Source organism: Zonotrichia leucophrys, chromosome 11 (assembly GCF_028769735.1).
Source record: "Zonotrichia leucophrys gambelii isolate GWCS_2022_RI chromosome 11, RI_Zleu_2.0, whole genome shotgun sequence".
Taxonomy (NCBI): domain Eukaryota; kingdom Metazoa; phylum Chordata; class Aves; order Passeriformes; family Passerellidae; genus Zonotrichia; species Zonotrichia leucophrys.
Genome location: NC_088181.1, coordinates 13,850,311 through 13,867,837, shown reverse-complemented (window position 1 = coordinate 13,867,837; position 17,527 = coordinate 13,850,311). Strand labels below are relative to the sequence as shown.

The following is a 17,527-nucleotide window of genomic DNA, read 5'->3' as shown; positions in this document are numbered from 1 at the left end:
GTAAAGCAAAACGTGGGGCTTCAAAAAAAAAAAAAGAATAAAATCCCATCCCTTTCTCCTCTGGATTCAGCAACATGCACTGTGTATTCCAGCCATTGGAACAGATTTCACCACCCAACTGCTCACACAGTACACTGAGAGATGTTTGAAAGAATGCTCTATGGAGAATTCTTGCTAAAAACATGCAGCAAACATTCCTTGCTAGTTTTGTCTGAGGAACAGGGAAGATACAGCCATAACTGCCTCCTACTCTGATACAGCTGTTTAACCTATTATACTCCTTACATCAAACTGGGCCTCCATAAGCAGCTGCAAAATTACAGATGGGATGAAGGACAGAGAAGAAAACCTCATTTGGACCAAAGTAAAAAGTTTTAAACATCTGTCACAAAGTTAAGGTCAACTATTCTTTATTCTTTTCATTTTCTCGTCTACTCTCTCTCCTTTTGCACTACTGGGAAACACACCACCAGAAAAAAATGGCTCTGGCAAGTCTAAGAGTTTGTCTTGCCTTCAGAATGATAATATGCTCAAATACTGGCAAAACCCCTTTTATTCCTTTTGCTTTGAATTACAAAAGCAGGCAATTGTTGTTCAGAGCATTGACTCAGTGCCCAGTGTTCAGATCTTGCTTGAGCAGCCTGCAGAGAGTATTTATTTCCATTGCTAGTCCCAAGCCTTTCAATAGTTACCAAAAATAAGGGAAAAATCCTAAAATGCCTGAGACCACAAAAAACATTGTTACAAGTGCCACAGCCTATCAAGGTCACTTTTGCTTTGTGAGGAGCTGTTGCTTACAAGGACATTTTGCACTTAGACACCACAACTCAGGGTGCTTCATCTTCAGCCCCCAAATTTACAGAGTGCTGTGTGAACAAGTCCCAGAGAGCACAGTTATGTTCAGGCACTGCCCAAACTGGAGACCCACAAGACTCCATCATTGTCTGGGTGTAACCTGAACAAAGTTTCTGATGACAATTGGTCTCCTTGTGGGTTCCTGCTCATTTCTTCCAGGTAACAAAAATGAGCATTGGGATCTGGAGTGTGCAGGCAACTGCCTTGATTCCATTGTCTGCTGGACTGAAATGAACTTTTCTGATCCCTTTAAAACACCTCCAAGGTATCAGGTATCTCAGGAAGGCAGAGAAAAGAACACACATGCTGGAGAAACACAACTGCAAGTGACCTTGAAGCAATGGTGCCACAGAGATTTCTATTCTCAAGGGGGAGACGAGTTTATTCCTCTTTGGCTCACACCTCTCACACACATTCCCAGCTGGGAGAGAGATGTCACGAAAAAAGAGAAAAATTCAGATGCAACAGAGAAAATTTATCATATGGCAGTTTAGTTACAATTCCTCCTTGCTAGGTCTGACTCAAAGGAAGGAAAAAATCCTCAAAGATGGAGTGAACAGAAAACAAAATCTTAAAAAAAATCTACACCGTGTACTGAAGTGACAGCAGAGACTGATACCCCAAATGAGAAATGTCACAGAGGTTAAAACCAGCTGCTCAAACAGATCATCTCATTAGATTGTTGCACTGCTTCCAACAACATTGTAAAACTGGAGATGGCTGATAATACATAAGAAAGTGAAAAAATAACTTTTTATATGGCCTATAAAAAGCCAAAGGTTAATACAGAACTCAAAGGCTTTGGGAAAAGTTTGCAGTGCAATAGAGTTCCAAGGAGATGGAAAATGCAATGTGGCAAAAAATCAGGAGATTACAAAAGAGAAAACCAAAGCAAATAAGCTCAAAGCAGTCTGGCTACATCTGATAAACACTGCTCAGGCAAGAAAAAAAGTAAATTTTTTTACAAATATCTTTTACATATTTAGAAACCAGATGTCAGCTTTTTCAAGTTGTAATGAAAATCTACTTAATCTACATCTAATTGCTGCAGCTCATTAACATATATTTCCCACTTTTCTCTCCAGCAAATGAAAGGGTAACTGAACCTTTTAAGGGTAAATTTTTGAAATACTAAACCTAGTTTCTCATTAACAGCACAAAAGGTAAATTTATTATATCCACAGGGTAATGCTGCAGCAACAGACCAAATCTAACAACAGCAAACACAAAGGAGGCAGTGGCTCTAATTCAGAGGAGTAACTTCCAAAGGCAAGATATGCCCATCAGCCTGGATAAATCCACCCAGCCCATGGCTGGCTTTCCTGCTGGGACCAGGGGAAAGTCCAGATCCTCACCCTGGCAACTGGACCACAGCTGCTTTGGAAGGCCAAGAACCCCACATTTAATGCATCACTGTTGGTTGAAATTCACCTGGCCAGTAAAAGGATCTGTGGAACACTGTTGGTATCCCCAGGTGACCCTGGCCAGAACAACTCAATATTGCCTCTGTCACAACATGGCTCTGGTGCCAGGTACTCCCAGCAATCACCATGGAAATTTGGGGTTTCTAGTATTGAATGAGAGAAAACTGCTAACACAGTCAATTAGGAAATACCCTTGCAAGTCCTGCCTTCCTTCCCCATTTCCATTTCATTATTTTCCAGACAACTGAATCTAAGGATGGCTGGAGGCAGCAGCAGAGCCAGGGATAGGTTACTGAACCTGATACCATGTGCACTATTGTAATGCATCTCAGCCAGGCAGCTGACAGCAGAGCTGAACAGATCAATTATGACATTTCATTTACATCAAAGTGATGAGATTTCTAGATAACACTGTTTACCATGTGCTCACAGTCCTTCCACCAGGTTACTCAGCCTCTCAGGATGCCAACAGGGCACCTGCTGTCTATGCACATTCACTCACTTGACCCCAGAGCTCATTCCTCACCACCAAGTCTGTTACTCACAGAAACTCCATTAGAAAGCTCATTACTTGGAATTTTCATCCTTTCAATTTATTTTATTTTTAAGCAGCTATTAAACTATGGAGCAGAAGAGTGGTAACTGAGAATGCTTCCTCAGTGTGATGGGAAGGATTCACCCTTCCACCCCTCCACAGCCTCCAACAAAGACCTCTCCTCTGGAAACTGAACAAAGTCGTCATGTTGTTCCTGCTTCCCCTGAATTTCAGTGGTTTATATCTAATGCAGTCAGTTCCTCATAAAGCCTGCAGACTTTAAGGGTCAGCCACAAAAGCTTCCCTCAGAGTCAAGAAGCCTCTTACTCACTGGATGCTCTCTCAGTACTCCTGGGAGCTCAGCAGAGAGCCCTGAGGCCCACCTGACACTGCCAAAGCCAAAACTGTCAATGCACTTTGCTCAGGTACAAGAAATTCTGTGTCACTGGGATCTGCCACAACAGGAGAGTGACCCTGGCTGTGCAGTAATGCCAACAGGAATAAAACCAGTAAAGGCAAACTCTCCTCACTGAAGTGATGAGATAGGGCTCTCATTGTGAATGATGGATACACACACAGGGAACAGACCTCTTGCATAAGAAAGGGTTATTTCTAGAGAGTCAACTTTTTGAAAAACAAACTTACATAATACAGAGTTTGCTCCAAAACACATTAAAACCAGCACAATTGTTCTTGCTGACTTGAAATTTGGCTGGCTTCAAATCAAATCCCTCAGAAAAGCCTCTACTTTGCCAGCAACATGCTTTTGTTTGAGAAGATGAAATCCCCTAACTGCACTTTCTGCACTTCTGCTCTCTTCCTACTTCAGAAGATCTTTTCAGCTTCAAGTCTGAAAAGATACAACAAAAATGCACTCTCAGAGCTGTACTTGTTAATTTGTTACCATCATTTCCAACTCCAACTTTCACCCCACCATGACTGACAATTGTCAGAACACATTATACTATTTTCTTTGCTTCTCCACTTACATTCCCAAGGTTGAAATGCAAGAACTCTCCTCCAGCCCCCCTTTCTGGATACTGACTGAGGTATGACCACCTCAGCACAATTTTACATTGCAGGGGTTTAGGTCTGTGACAGGTAAAACACACACGCACCTCAAATCATGCTGGACTGCACTGGAATTAAGAGACAGAAGTGTTCACAGGCAGCCTCCAAAAGCATCCAACTGGACTCCAGCATCCCTTGGTCCTGCCACACACCCTTGGAACTCCTCCCAGTGGAGTTCACAGCTCCTGCCATCATGTCAGGTCTGTGCAAGCTGGGGTCTCAGTCCCTGATTTTTTCTCTCACCCACCTCCCCACCTGACAGCTCCCAGCTGTGGCACAACAAACACCAAGCACTGCATTCACTGCTGCTTGCTAATAATGCTCTTTGCAGGAATTTAACAGTAGGGGGTTTTTTAAGTAAGAACTCTTTGATATTGCTATTCCTCACTGAAACCCAAAACACCATGTTAACAAAATTTTAGATCAAGTAAATACTTATGTGCCCTATAATGAAGTCTGTTATGTGCTATATTCACCTGCTGATTTAGATCTCTGCTATTTTGCTTTGACATCATTCACAAATACAGGAATAACCATCACTTCAGGCTTAATAACCACCAGTCTCAACACAAATTGCTTTGAAAAAGATGGAGAATAAAAGAGTTTGTGTACAAAAAGTGGTGGTTTTGCAAACTCTTCTCAGTAATCAAAGCTCACATAGAAGCCCCTTGCTGTCCTTGAGGTGAATATTTCAATGTTTGGCAAAAAGCAGAGAAATTGCCGCATCCATCTCAGCTGTGAAAAACACCTCCAGCTAATATAATGGTTTTTATCAGGTTGGAAGAAGTATACAGGAAACAAACAAAAGAATGTAATCTACAGAAAAGCTTCCCTAAAGGAACATTATACCACATGCCAGTGGAATTGCAGAAGGCAATTAACAACAAGGAATGAGAAGAGAATTTTTAAAGTTTATCTCCCTGAAGCAGATAGCTTAAGAACAGTTGGGTGTGAATGAGAAGCCTTGAATGAGGGCTCCAGTGGTATGACTGAGCACAGAGATCCATCTTCCCATCTGGGGTTAGTATCTCAGCACAAGTATCTAGTAAGGACAGAAATCCAGAGCACATTTGGTACAGCCATTTCCACTCCCACAACAGCAAATACCCTCCAGTGCTTCCCTGCAGGGCTTCTATCAGGGCTCAGGAAGTTTTGCTTCTGAACCTCCTTGCTACCTTAAATCAGCAGTCAACAGACACCAGAACATTCATTTTCCTCAACCACACAGACATTTCTCTGCACTCATAGGAGGCTCCTGAATTAAAACAAATAAATCATTGATTTTGGAATTCTGCTGTTAGATCAGTGACAAATTAATCTCCAGCTGCATTGCAGAGACAGCTGTAGTGTAAACAGACACACTGATTATCAGTGCTGGACTACAAAAACAGCCCCAAGGCCTGGCACCACAAAGGCAAAATCACTCAGAGGAAAGCAAGCAATAACAGTGCTGATAAAAGATCCAGGATATAAATGGTCTGGATTTCATATTAGCTGATACCAGGAGTATTTGCCACCAATGGGCAGTAGGGCAGTGCCAGCTGAAATCCAGTAACAATGCATCAAGACCTTTTCAGTGCAAGAAATTAGGAGAGGAGTTAAAACATGAGGCTGGATGCTGAAAAATACTGCTGTCATGTTCTGCAGAGGTAAGCAAATTACAGCTGGCAAGAGTCCCTACATAATATCCCTGAAAATGCTGAAATACAGGGGTCTCATGCTCTTGTTCCACCACAAAAGGAGAAACAGAAAAATTTTGATAAAATTTGTGTAAACTGAATCAATCCAGTGAAGAGTGGATTCTGCACTGACCATAAAACAGATAAAAGTGCCCCAAAACAAGCTCAGTGTCCCACAGCAATGACTGGCAGCTTCCTACCTGCCTTGCCAAGACAGGCCATCCCTCCTGGCCAAGGTGACAACTGCCTCACACAGTGGGGTGACCCACAGACATTTGGCAGCTTGTGGCAATGTGTTCTGGCCCTAAACCTGATAATTCTGCATAAAGAACAAGAAACAAGAAGGTCAGTCAGTCATCAAATCTGTGGCAATTTTCTATTTTCTTTTTATAGCAAGACAGGTCAAGGAAGATGCAAACCAAGCTGTGCTGATTCCTAAAGGGGTGCTGAGAATTAACCAGAACCCTGAAGCTTCCCCCACTTCCTGGGGACTTCAGCTGAAACTGGGAACAGGAACCCACCAAGAAAACATCCAGAACAGAGTTATTGATAGAAAAAGGCATTTCTTTTCAACTCTGCCCAGCCCCAGACCTTATCAGTGACCATGCAATGACAGTGCTGGAAGGAATCAGGTCTCTGAAGGGAAGCATTCAGCACCTGAAATCAGAAATGTGCCTAAGAAAGGTGAGCAGAAAGCACATGGGCTGCTCAAGCCTGAACAACAAAACAAGGACACCAATGAGAGAGTGAAAGGTGAGCACAAATATAGAAGACAACAGCAGGAGGACCTGTTAGTTCCTGCTATCTCAATTCAGCCATGGAGAAGGTGAAAACAAACCTGGTTTGTAATGTCACAGACTATATATAGTTTACTACTTTAGTTTCTGGGATATGAACTGTCTGAAAGGATACTCAATAGAATATATTTAGACTGCAGACCACTATGGTGCAAAATTTAAATTGGAGCACATGACATCTTCCTCTTGAGCCCCCACAAAGCCTGGGGAGACAGTGTTAACAACTGAGATGCTCAGAAATTTGTCAATCATGTATTTTTCTAAAAATCCCAATCCTTCAGAATGGTTTACCAATTCCATTCATTTCTTTCAGTCTGTCTGCCTCTGTGAGCTCTGCACAGCAGTGTGCACACAACTGCCAAGAACCAGGAGGGCTGTTTGGGCCCTGCAGTACATGGACTGTCCAGAGCCTGCATCCCAGAGCTGCCCTGCTGGGGAGAGAGGAGAGTGACTCCCAGGTGAGCAGGAGCCTGAACTGCAGGTGCCAAGGCCTGATCTCCATCTGCAGCTCTGCAGTCCCAGCATTAACTCACAAAACAGGAGACAACTGCTTAAAGAAATTAAAGGTAATTGTTGTGCAGTGCAAGAACAGGAAGCTCAGGATGTGAACCAACAGCACCTGAAGAGTTCCAAGTAACTCTACACAGGACTCAGAAAAATATCTCTGAGCAGCAAAAGCAGCAAGATGTTAGGCCTCCAGAAAAACCCCACAGAGTGAGACACCTACCCCCAATCACAAACATGAAAGGAAAGGAGCATCAAGATTAACTTATGGGAATGTCTAGGTGACTTCAAATATCTCACTAAGTGGCAGTGTCCTCAAAGAGGATAAAAAATAAATCCGGTCCAGCAAATCAGAAGAAAGACAGCAGCAGCACTAAGGTTAAAAGGACTGATCTAGGTGAACATCAAAGGTGTTCTGCTCCAGAAAGGAAAAGCCTGAAGGAAGTACAGGTGCCTTGATCTTCAGGCACACATTAGAACACTCCTGTCACTGCCTTTCCTAAGAGTCCAATTAATTTCAGAGAAAAAAATGCCTCATCTTACTGCTTATAACTCCCCCCTCCACTGAACCTCTGAGCAATAACAGATTTCCAATCAATCTGTAAGAACATGCAGGGCACTGTTGCAGAGCTGCCTGGGGTTAGAGTCCTCCACAAGAGCCCAGCCAGCCGAGCCAGCCCCTGGTTTGAGAGCAGCAGGCACAGCACAGCACCCCAGGTACTGCACAGGAGGCTCCAGCCACAAACACACAAACAACAGATTCCCCCTGCAACCACTGACCTCAGAACTTACACACACCCACCAGATCCTGCTGGGACAGGCTCAAACCTGACCTGCAGGCTGACACTGGGAAAAGAGAGCTCTCCCTAGGGTTAACATTAAACTTACACATTAGAGCAGTTCTCACCAGCTTTACTAAGAATTGCACATGTGGTCCAAGACTATTCATCCTTATGTGTTCTCTGCCAGTCCCAGCCTCCAAAAGCATCCTTCCCTTTGCAATGCTCCATGAATTTGAGTACTAGCTTTGTGAACAAAACAAAGGATGATTTTCCAAGAGATAAACATAATGAGTTTGGTAAACTGGCCAGAGTGATGTAATCCAATGCGAGACATCCAAAACAAAGTTGGTTTTGACTGTTAGTGCACTGAGGACAAGGAAAACCAATAAATCAAAATAAAGCTAAGATAACATTTACCTGTGGACCTCAATGTGTTTCCAGAAGAGAAGCACCATTATCACTAATTTCACAGAAAAGGAAATTGAAGTAATGAATATGAAAGAATTATTCAGTCACCCCGCAGATCAATTACAGAGAAACAAGATATTCTGAATCTCATTATAGTCTTCATTGCAAAACACTAACTCTGATCTGCACAGAGCCAAGCCACAGAATGCCATGGAGACAGATAACTGCAGTACCGACTTATTTGCCCCATGACTAGTCAAAAAAACCCTGGCTCATTTGTTTTTATGGTTCTAGGGCCACCTTCTGTAGTCCTGAAAATATCTTTCATTTGCACTCCTTCAGGAAAAAAGCAAGAGAAAACCTCACATATTTCAGGCTGTTTATTACCTTTAACAAAAAGCTGAAAATGAACAATTTAAACACATCATTACCTCTTCAACAAGAACAACAGATGAGCAGCATATTCAAATGAACAGACCAAAACATTTTTCTGCTACGTTGCCATAAATAGACAACAAAACATGCAGTCACTAGGATATGAAATGTGTCTGGTCAACTGAGCCTGTTTCTTATGTAATATATGATTTAAAAAAAATCATCATACTCTTGCCTATTAAATCCATTACATGTTGTTACATTAGAGGAATTTAAAGCTTTGGAACAATATCCTACTTATTGAAATTAGTAAAAATTTTGTCCGTTCTTCAACTGAGCCAGAATTCAGTTTATTGCTGTTGATTTAGTTCATTTACTCCATTGGCTCTTTAAAAAACAAAGATGATTATGAATACAGGCTCTTTAAGAAAAGCCATTACAGCTATTGTTGAACAAAATACATGAGGAAATCCTTTCTTCAAAATTTTGAAAGAGAACAGTTTCAAAAAACCCACAATAATCTGATCCATTCGAATTAAAATGCAACTCCTACAATTATTATTTTTTTAATTTCTTGAACATTATTATATGCCCATGGAATTCTTTTTAAAATCGCTTAAGTACATTTTCTGCTACTGCTCTTTTCAGCAGCTCAGAAAGTAGGTAAATGCAAACAGGTTGCTGAAAACAAATACTTTTCCTAGACTTTCTGCCACGGTAGCAACTGAAACTGAAGCTCAGAGGCAGCTTGAAAGCACAGCGGGTTTTAATGGGTAGCTTACAAAGGTAGAGAAGCAGATTCCCATCCTCCCTTCACCAGTGGTGTCTCCACAGCTCTGTGCTCACAGGGTCTGTGCTCTGTCCATCAGGGCTCCAGCTCTGGGGAGAGCTCTCTTCTGCTTTGCTCCTCAGACCTGTGCACTGTGGGGTTCTGAGCTCACAGCTTTCCAGGATGACCCCAGAGCACCCTTTGAGGCACTGAGTGCCACCACTCAAGGTGATTGCACTGCTTCTACCACAGGTCAGATGGGCTCATGCAGAACTTGGCTGCTCATGAAATCACCTCAGGGTCATCCTGCCCAACAGAGTCACTGTATAAAACTCACAGACCTATGGCAAGCAAAGCAAAAAGCACTAACAACCAACCTCCACATAATCTGAATGTCAGTGTGCCATCCTATACAACAAATATTCCAGTCAGAACAAAAGTTTGAATGTGCCAAGGCTCCCATGAAAAGTAAATTTATTTACAAAGGCAAAGCTTGCAGTCATCATTTCAGAAACACCTCCTTGAGGCTGGCAGGTGTTTTGCAAGCCAACAGGCTGTACAAGCTGGCCAAGAATGTCAAACACACAAACCACATTACAAAAGGCACAGAAACCAATTCTGTGCCATCCAGAAAGTTTTCAGTTTCAAACACACACAGCACGTTACAAAAGGCACAGAAACCAATTCTGTGCCATCCAGAAAATTTTCAGTTTCAAACCAGGCTCACAATAAAGCACTAAGGAGTCCCTTACCGTAAATCTCTTTATGTAATCTGAAACACAAAATCCTCCCACGCTCAAACGCAGGGATCTGTGCAGGGCAGATTCTTGATACAAAGTCCCCATTCTGTTTGTCTTGTCTGGTGGTCACCCTGGTAGCCTGCAGCCTTTCACTGAATAAAGCTGCACAGCCCCCCTGGATCTTGCTAGAATTCTGCTTGTGTGATAAACCAGGCATTTCATCTTATCTGACACTACACCAGGCATTTCAGTCATTTCACTGCCTTATCACAGTACTAAGTTCTATCCATATCCCAGCAGTTCACTTCCTGAATCACTGATAACAGATACTCCAGGGCACAGAAACAATACAAGATGACAGCCAGACCTCTGGAGCCACTGAGCAGTCCCTTCTCTGCATTCCTTTGTTCCTTCACTTATTTTAATCCAATTTTACATTGCTCTAGCTGTAACTTAAGGACAGCATGGTGGCTTCAGCCAAGCAGTGACAAGACTGTAATTTATCTAAGTGCTATTCTATTTTTCAGTGACACTGATAATTGCTGCAGGATATTGCCTTCAACACAACACAAATCTAACACATGTGGGAATTTCTTGCATGCTCAATTTCTTAAGCACAGGAATAGAGGGAACAATGAATGGACTCAAAATGACCATTCAGAAGGGCTCATCCTCCCTCAGAATTCACACACCTATTATACCTTAAGCACTGTCTCTACATGCACACAGAGCCATTCCCTTCAGTCTCTAAACACCTCACTTCCTTGCACAAGTGTACATTGCCACGAAGTCCATGTAGGCATATCTGTGAACCCCCTAGATCTAAGATCTTTTATTTCTACCTACACAGTTTAATATGCAGCCACAATGCACCCAAATGATGTTCCTCATGCATTTGATTCTCAGCCAATAAATTCCTTTTTATTTTGCCCTGTGTAAGATATGCTTTTTTAAAAATAGAGTTCTTACCTCTAAGTTTATGTCCATGGAGGACAAATACACAAATAGAACAGATACTAAGATGCTGGATGACCTAAGAAGGAAATTAGTTCTAGAGAAGTAGAAGGAAATCTGCTTTCAGTTTTAATCTTTGTTTTCCTCTTTCACTCAGCCAACAAGCTGTAATAGAATTATCTCTGATTACAAGCTGCAAGTGTTCTAGCATTAGGATGAATCCATCAGGCATGGGCACACAAATGACAGCCTCTCACTATGGCCCTGCCTTTGAGCAGGTGGACAGGAACCTCAGGCAGCAGGAGCAGGGCTGGCATGGGCCACATCTTCACTGCTCCAATGCCATCAGGAGTGTGTTGTGTGCACAGGCACCCTGCCCTGAAACAGGCCAGTGATGGAGATAAGATACTGTACCTTTAGCATTATGATCTAAGAGATGTCAGGTCCAGACGTGGGGGTACAGAGCTGGCTGCCCCTCTCACAGCAACAACAAGTGGTGTGTTTCCAGCTGGGTTTGGACAGCAAAGTAACAAATATGCTGTTAAAAAACGAAATGAAACCAATGTGAGTACAGACAAAACCAGAATCAGGTGAGTGAGGAACTCCTGCAGGGCAAAGGCCAGGGAGGAGATGGCCATGCCTGGCAGGGAATGTTTTTCAGGCTATTTAACAAACAAGTACAGAACAGGGGTTGCCTGGGGTGACTTAAGCACAGCTCTAGAGATGTTAGTAGTGTAACTACTGCTAAAGGGACATAGGAACCTGAGGCTGCCTCACATGCTGGACTTAAACCTCCAGAGAGGAGACCAGTCTCATCTGCCAGACCCCTGTGCAATGCCTAACTCAATCTCTGTGCCTTGGCTTTTCCAGCTGTAAAACAGAGCTAAACCTTTCCTAGCTCATAGAATATTTTCACAGCTTTAAGACCTATTGTTACCATTCTGCCTTTTAAAGGGCAGGAGTAAACTATAAATTCTAGGTCCAAACTGCCCCAGGATTTTTAAGACACATGAGCTTGGTGCATGCAGTGGCACAGGAACACTGGTGAAAGCCCTGCCCCTGCTGAGCCATCCCACAGGGACAGGGCAGGGATGCTGCTGGCCTTGTGGCAGCAGCTCCAGCAGCATTCCTGGCACTGGGAACAGCAGCCAGCCACTCTCAGAGGAAGAGGAGACCATCCCCATGGACACAAAGCTCTTGAACATGGCCTTCAGCTTTTTTACTACCATGTAACTGATTGTGGCAATTAAAGACCCCCATTCCAGTACCTAAGAAAAGAACAAATATTGGAACTGCTCAAGAGGTGCAGGGCTTAACAATGACCTTAGACCCAAGGGAGAGAAAGAAGTATTTTTATATATTTGTTACTTCTTCCAATAGCACAAATAACCATGCAGTTACTATAGATTTAGTAAAGAGACACTATTACTTCATGTGGCAGCAGAGGCATGTACAGCATGCAAGCACCATGCCACAGGGGAAAGCTTGCATGACAAAGAGAATCCTTTAGAAACTTTGGCAAGAACTCTGGAATGAGCAATGTTCAGCCTGCAACCTTCCATTAGCAGATCTAAATACAGAACCATGGTGTAAAACAACACCTTCCTGCAGTATTTGCATTCATTAATATTAAGAATATCATTATTATGATGAGTTTCACTGACTGCATTTTTTTTTCCATTTAGGTTCTGAAAAATAATTAATTTGGAGCTTCTCTTTCCCTCAGTTTAATCTCCAATCTCACAATGTTAGTTCTGGACTGTGTGATTCTGTGAGTATTAAAAGGCATCGATTTAGTAGCACTATGTAACTTTCAATCCCCAACAAGGAAATACTCCACTTTTCACAAAGTTAAATGTATATTTCTGTGACAATGGACACAGGACTATGTTATCTTTAGTACCTGGGTAAAGTCTAATAGATTGGACATATCAGGAAATACAGATCTTGGAGCCTTGCCCTTGAGCTAGAGACAAGGAAAGTGATCACTTTGAGTATAGGCTTTGAAGGTGTCACAAGACACCAATTACTTATAGAATGAATGCAGAACTTGACCAAAACTCATGCATATAACATCCAACAAATGAAATCAAGATCAAGGTTAGTACTTCAGCTTTTAGAGGAACTCTTCAAATCTGTTATACTTACACCCCAAAACTCCTCTCTCAAACTAGAGAGGATGCAGCACATCAGTGCATTTGAGCACAGACCAAGACAAGAGGTAGAGAGGTTTATTTTAACTGGCTTCTCCAGCCAGCTGCTGACAGATTTGCCAATTCCTGCCCTAACTACAAAGTAAAATAAAGGGACTCAGCATTTTTGAGGTGACCTCTCTCATCTCCCCAGCATCAGCCTCTGTGAATTAAGAGGAGGTGCACTGGTCCACAAGCACCCCATTTTCAGGGAATTTATAATCTGAAAAACATTATTTAGATCAAATGGTTAATACAAAGTATTAATACAGGTACCTTCTTTCCTGAAAATGAGGGGAAGCTTTAGTCACTTGGCACATTTCTTCTACACACACTTAAGAGTTATGAAATGATTTAAGTATTTACAAACTTTGTGTGATTAATAATCAGAGGCAAGAAGCTTCTAACACTGATGTCACCCAGTCTAAGTCACCATAACTGTGCCCTAAACCTCAGCCTGAAGGTTCCCAGTTCTCTTCCACAGGCACTTCCAGAGTGCCCTGCTGACTTACCCTTCCATTACGCTTCCATCCACACCTCGGGCTGGAGCTGAAAGCCAGCACAGGAGTGTCCCCAGGGAAATGCACACAGGATCAGCAGGGAACTGACACCAGGAATGCTCAGGTGCCCTTCTGTATCTGATCAGGACAAGTGTTCAGGAGTCTGTGAAGACTTTGAGTGATGAGGCATTTTTCTAAGAGCAGTCAATGCCTGGTTGTCTCTGTGCCAGTATCAGCTCATTGCTAGAGCTGCTCCTCTCACAATGGATTAGTATTAAAGGACAGGTCTGCAACCCTCCCCACCTCATTAATATTCATTTTAGATTTTAAATTCCAGTTACACAAGGACTCATGCCCAAGGCTTGATGCCTCATAAATTATATTCCATTTTTAAACCTGCAGCATTCCCTGTCATTGTTTCAGAAGGAAAACACTAGCAGGGACAGCTTTAGGCAAGCTGCTTTTGTTGAAAAGAATACTATCTAAAGCCCTGCTTTAACTTCATTAGCCCACAAAGATTTGCACTACAACGAATCCTGCCTGCAAAGCACAAATACAGCTGCCAGCAAATTTTAATTCTGTCAATATTCTGCTTTTGTTCCAGCTGCCACAGCAAGTGCATATAATGTCTGCAGCTGAATAAACTCACAAAAGGCAACTTACCAAGGGAAGACTTGAAAATAGCTACAACCACCATAAAAAACCAAATTAAGAGACAAAGTGACTCTGTATGTACTCTGTCTCCTGGCAAACATGGGTGGGTGATGTAGAGGATTTTGCATTGAGAGCTACCACATTACACAGCAAACCTGGCTTTGGTGGTCAGAACAAAGGTCCAAAGGAGAAGAGATTGAAGCCTTCTCTGTAAGGGTGGGGGCCAATTTTTGGGTAGCAGTCTCCTCCTTCTGTGAAACCCCAAGCCTTGGTACACAGGTCAACCTGAGAGCACCTGGATCCTTCTGGTCTCCACTACTGAAGGAATGAACAGCAGAAGGAAAAACAAACTTTGCTCATTTTACCTTTACAAAAGGTAGAAGTTGCTGCAGCACAGATTTCATGTTCAACAGCCTGTTAGTTTAAAACATGGGGAGGTAACTGGAAACAAAATTATTTGACCTCATTCTTCTCCCTGCCTTCTAAAAAGCCTTCAGGAGGGAGAGGAGCAGACCAGGCTTGTTTCCCAACATGGGATGAGCAGGCTGACACTTGCATGGGATGAGAGATTTTTATCAAGCTCCTATTCTGTATCCTGTCATTTTTATAAAGATTTAACACATATCCTCTTGCCCTCTCTGAGGCAGCCACAGAGGTGGTAATTACAGCCTCTCATTTAATGGTCCATTAACTAGAAGAGACATCATTAAATGAGTAAACCCCATAAAGTACATATGAAGCACATGAATATACATGTGGAAATCAGAATTATACAATCCTCTAGACTGAATATGAAATTCAAAGGTAAATATTTTAGCTGGATTTTTACTTTGGCAGCATGGATTGATGACTTTTTTCTCCCTGTCTTTTAAATCACTGTCCCCTAACCACGTTCATTCTAGCCCTCAAAAACCTTCACAAGATGTCTCCCCATTTTGACTCAGCTCTGAAAAACAAGGATTAACACTCTCAATCCCATTCCCAGTGGTGGTGGGATCTTGTTCACCTTCCATATCATGTCTGAATCTGTTGCCCACACAAAAGCCCAGTAAACTCACAAGGGCACAGATGGGGAAGACCAACTACAGGAACAAAAGAACACAGCCTCTGGAGAATTCCTTTTTCCAACCACTGAATTTCTAGATATAAAGGAACTGCCCAACTCTGGGAGCAGCTGGAATAGCAGTATCCTTACTCCTCTGTAAGTGCAGCACCTCTCCAGTCACTCTCCCTGTTCTCCAACTGCCCTGCTCCCCTCCAGCTCCCACTGCTGAAGCAATGCACTGCTCCTTCAGTGACATCCTGCAGGTCTCCAGGTCATTCTCCCCAACAGCCTGACCACACTCACTGTTAATTCCCACCATCAGACCTTTCTCCATTCCCTAGCCAAACCCTGTCTCTTTCCTACCCTGTCCATTCCTGGCATGCTCTCTCTGGTCCCTGCCTCCCCCTCATGTCTGAGTGAGCTGCAATCACCTTCCTGCCTTTGCTATATAAGGAAACCCCACTGCAGCTCCAGGGCTGGCTGAAAAGGAAAACTGCAGGCCTGAATCCCCAGAAACTGAGATTACTGTAATCACAATACAACCCAAGAACAGGCTGACAGTGGCCTTTTAAGTCACTGTGCTTTTGAGTATTGCTGCAGTCACAGAGTGTAAGCTGTCAAAAACCCATTAAGATTTCACAGCTTGATCAGCAAAAAAAGCACTGGTGAACTGAGAAGCAACAATCAACAATCAGTATTAATTAATCTAATATAGTCTCAATCCATCTGTTAGTCTCACAAAACATAATTTTTATGACTTCCTCAGATTCCCAATGTTCAAATAATGAAACTTCTTGTTTCCAAAGAATGCATCTGCAATACAGGCATTCAAAACAGAATGTCCCCCTGCTCTTTAACATTTCCTGTATTTTTATTTTTGATCTTTCTGTAGTTGGTAGGAGTAGGGTTCTGTTCATTTGGATTGCAAATTTTTGCAACATATTAACAGTCTAATAAAGATTTTAAAAGACAAAATATTTTGAGACTAATTGTCCTATGTACTATTGCCATCAGTCTCAACCACTGAACAGTACAAATTGTTCAAGTGTCTGTTTCCCCTTCCAAAGTCCTTTAACCTTTTATTTTTTTCCACAACTACATTTAGATGCACACGCAGGAGCTGTAAGCAAACGTGAGCTTCCCTGTTGCTAAGTAACTGTGTGCCAGAGCCTGCCCTGCCACTCTTGGAAGCAACAGCACCACAGCTGCCACGTTTGGAATTCGCTCAGCGCCAAGAAATGTAAGCTGAATATTTTGGATGAGACTCCCAATCTTCTTAAAATGGGTGTGAGCAACAATGAAAGAGAAATAGATCTGGAGATGATCAGACTCATGAGTAATCCTAATGCTGTGGGACACTTTTCCCCATCAGAGCACTCAGGCTGTATTTCAGAATGCAGCTATTAGTATTTCTCTAAATTAGGCTTCTTGCTCAATATCCACTCAGCCCATTATACACTGCTTTGAGGTACTATTTTCAAAATATTCCTCTTTGTAAGTGTTAGAAATAGTAATTGTGATCATTCAGCTAAACAAAGTTTTCACTTTGTTTTAAATGTGAAAACTTTTTGAAAACCTTTCATTGGATGTCCAGACCTGCTACTATAAAAAAATCTTAAAAAGTAAATTCTAATGCTCATCTTCTAATCTTAATATAGATTTGTCCACACAGTTTAGCAGGGAATTCTAGTTGTGCAATTAAAAATCACTTTTTTTATAGTTTCTAATTTAGTTTCTTGTTTGTAACACAATCAGAGGTAAAACTATCTCAGGATCAGGCTCTGAATCAGTACTTGGCAAAGACTCAAGATAGCTCTGTCTTATGCATTTCCTAACTTACTGCACCACTTTTCCTTCTTTGGAATTGCTCTGTCCTAAAGAACAGATCTTCGTTAGTTCTCTAAGATGACAGGAAACAGTTTTTATCTTCCACTGTTTCAGAAAGGTACAAAAAAAGGCACTTTTACCTTAAGCCTCAGCCCACAGTTCCTCAGTGAACTTAAACAAATTGAGCTTTATTCTAACTTCATTCACCTGAGTTACACCCCAACGTTTCAGTTTTAATGGTCCCCAGCTGAGAGGCTCATGCAAAATGAACAGCTGTTCTCTTCCAGAGTCTCTTACACTGCTGCCTTCCCTCTGACTGTCTGTACAACCAAACCTGCACCAGGACACTGTGTGGTTTCACAGACAGATTTCATACCTACTGCACACTCATGCAGGTTATGACAAGTCTAAATCTA

The 17,527-nt window shown here is 42.3% G+C and overlaps 1 protein-coding gene across 4 annotated transcripts in view; it reads right to left on the bottom strand.

Moving 5' to 3' along the window:
- The window catches only part of MYLK3 (myosin light chain kinase 3), a 41,083-nt gene that overhangs the window by 22,778 nt on the left and 778 nt on the right, over positions 1–17,527 (bottom strand). Inside the window, exons 1-4 of one of the 4 annotated variants that reach the window (XM_064723419.1) lie at positions 17,125–17,194; positions 14,395–14,557; positions 13,598–13,723; positions 11,308–11,431 (exon numbers count right to left, since the gene is read on the bottom strand). In XM_064723419.1, coding sequence (XP_064579489.1) covers positions 11,308–11,316 — 9 coding nt within the window. In that variant the 5' untranslated portion in view covers positions 11,317–11,431; positions 13,598–13,723; positions 14,395–14,557; positions 17,125–17,194. Of the gene's footprint in view, positions 1–9,951; positions 10,191–11,307; positions 11,432–13,597; positions 13,826–14,394; positions 14,558–17,124; positions 17,195–17,527 lie in introns of those variants that run through there. The other 3 variants (XM_064723418.1, XM_064723420.1, XM_064723417.1) reach the window with 3 other exon arrangements.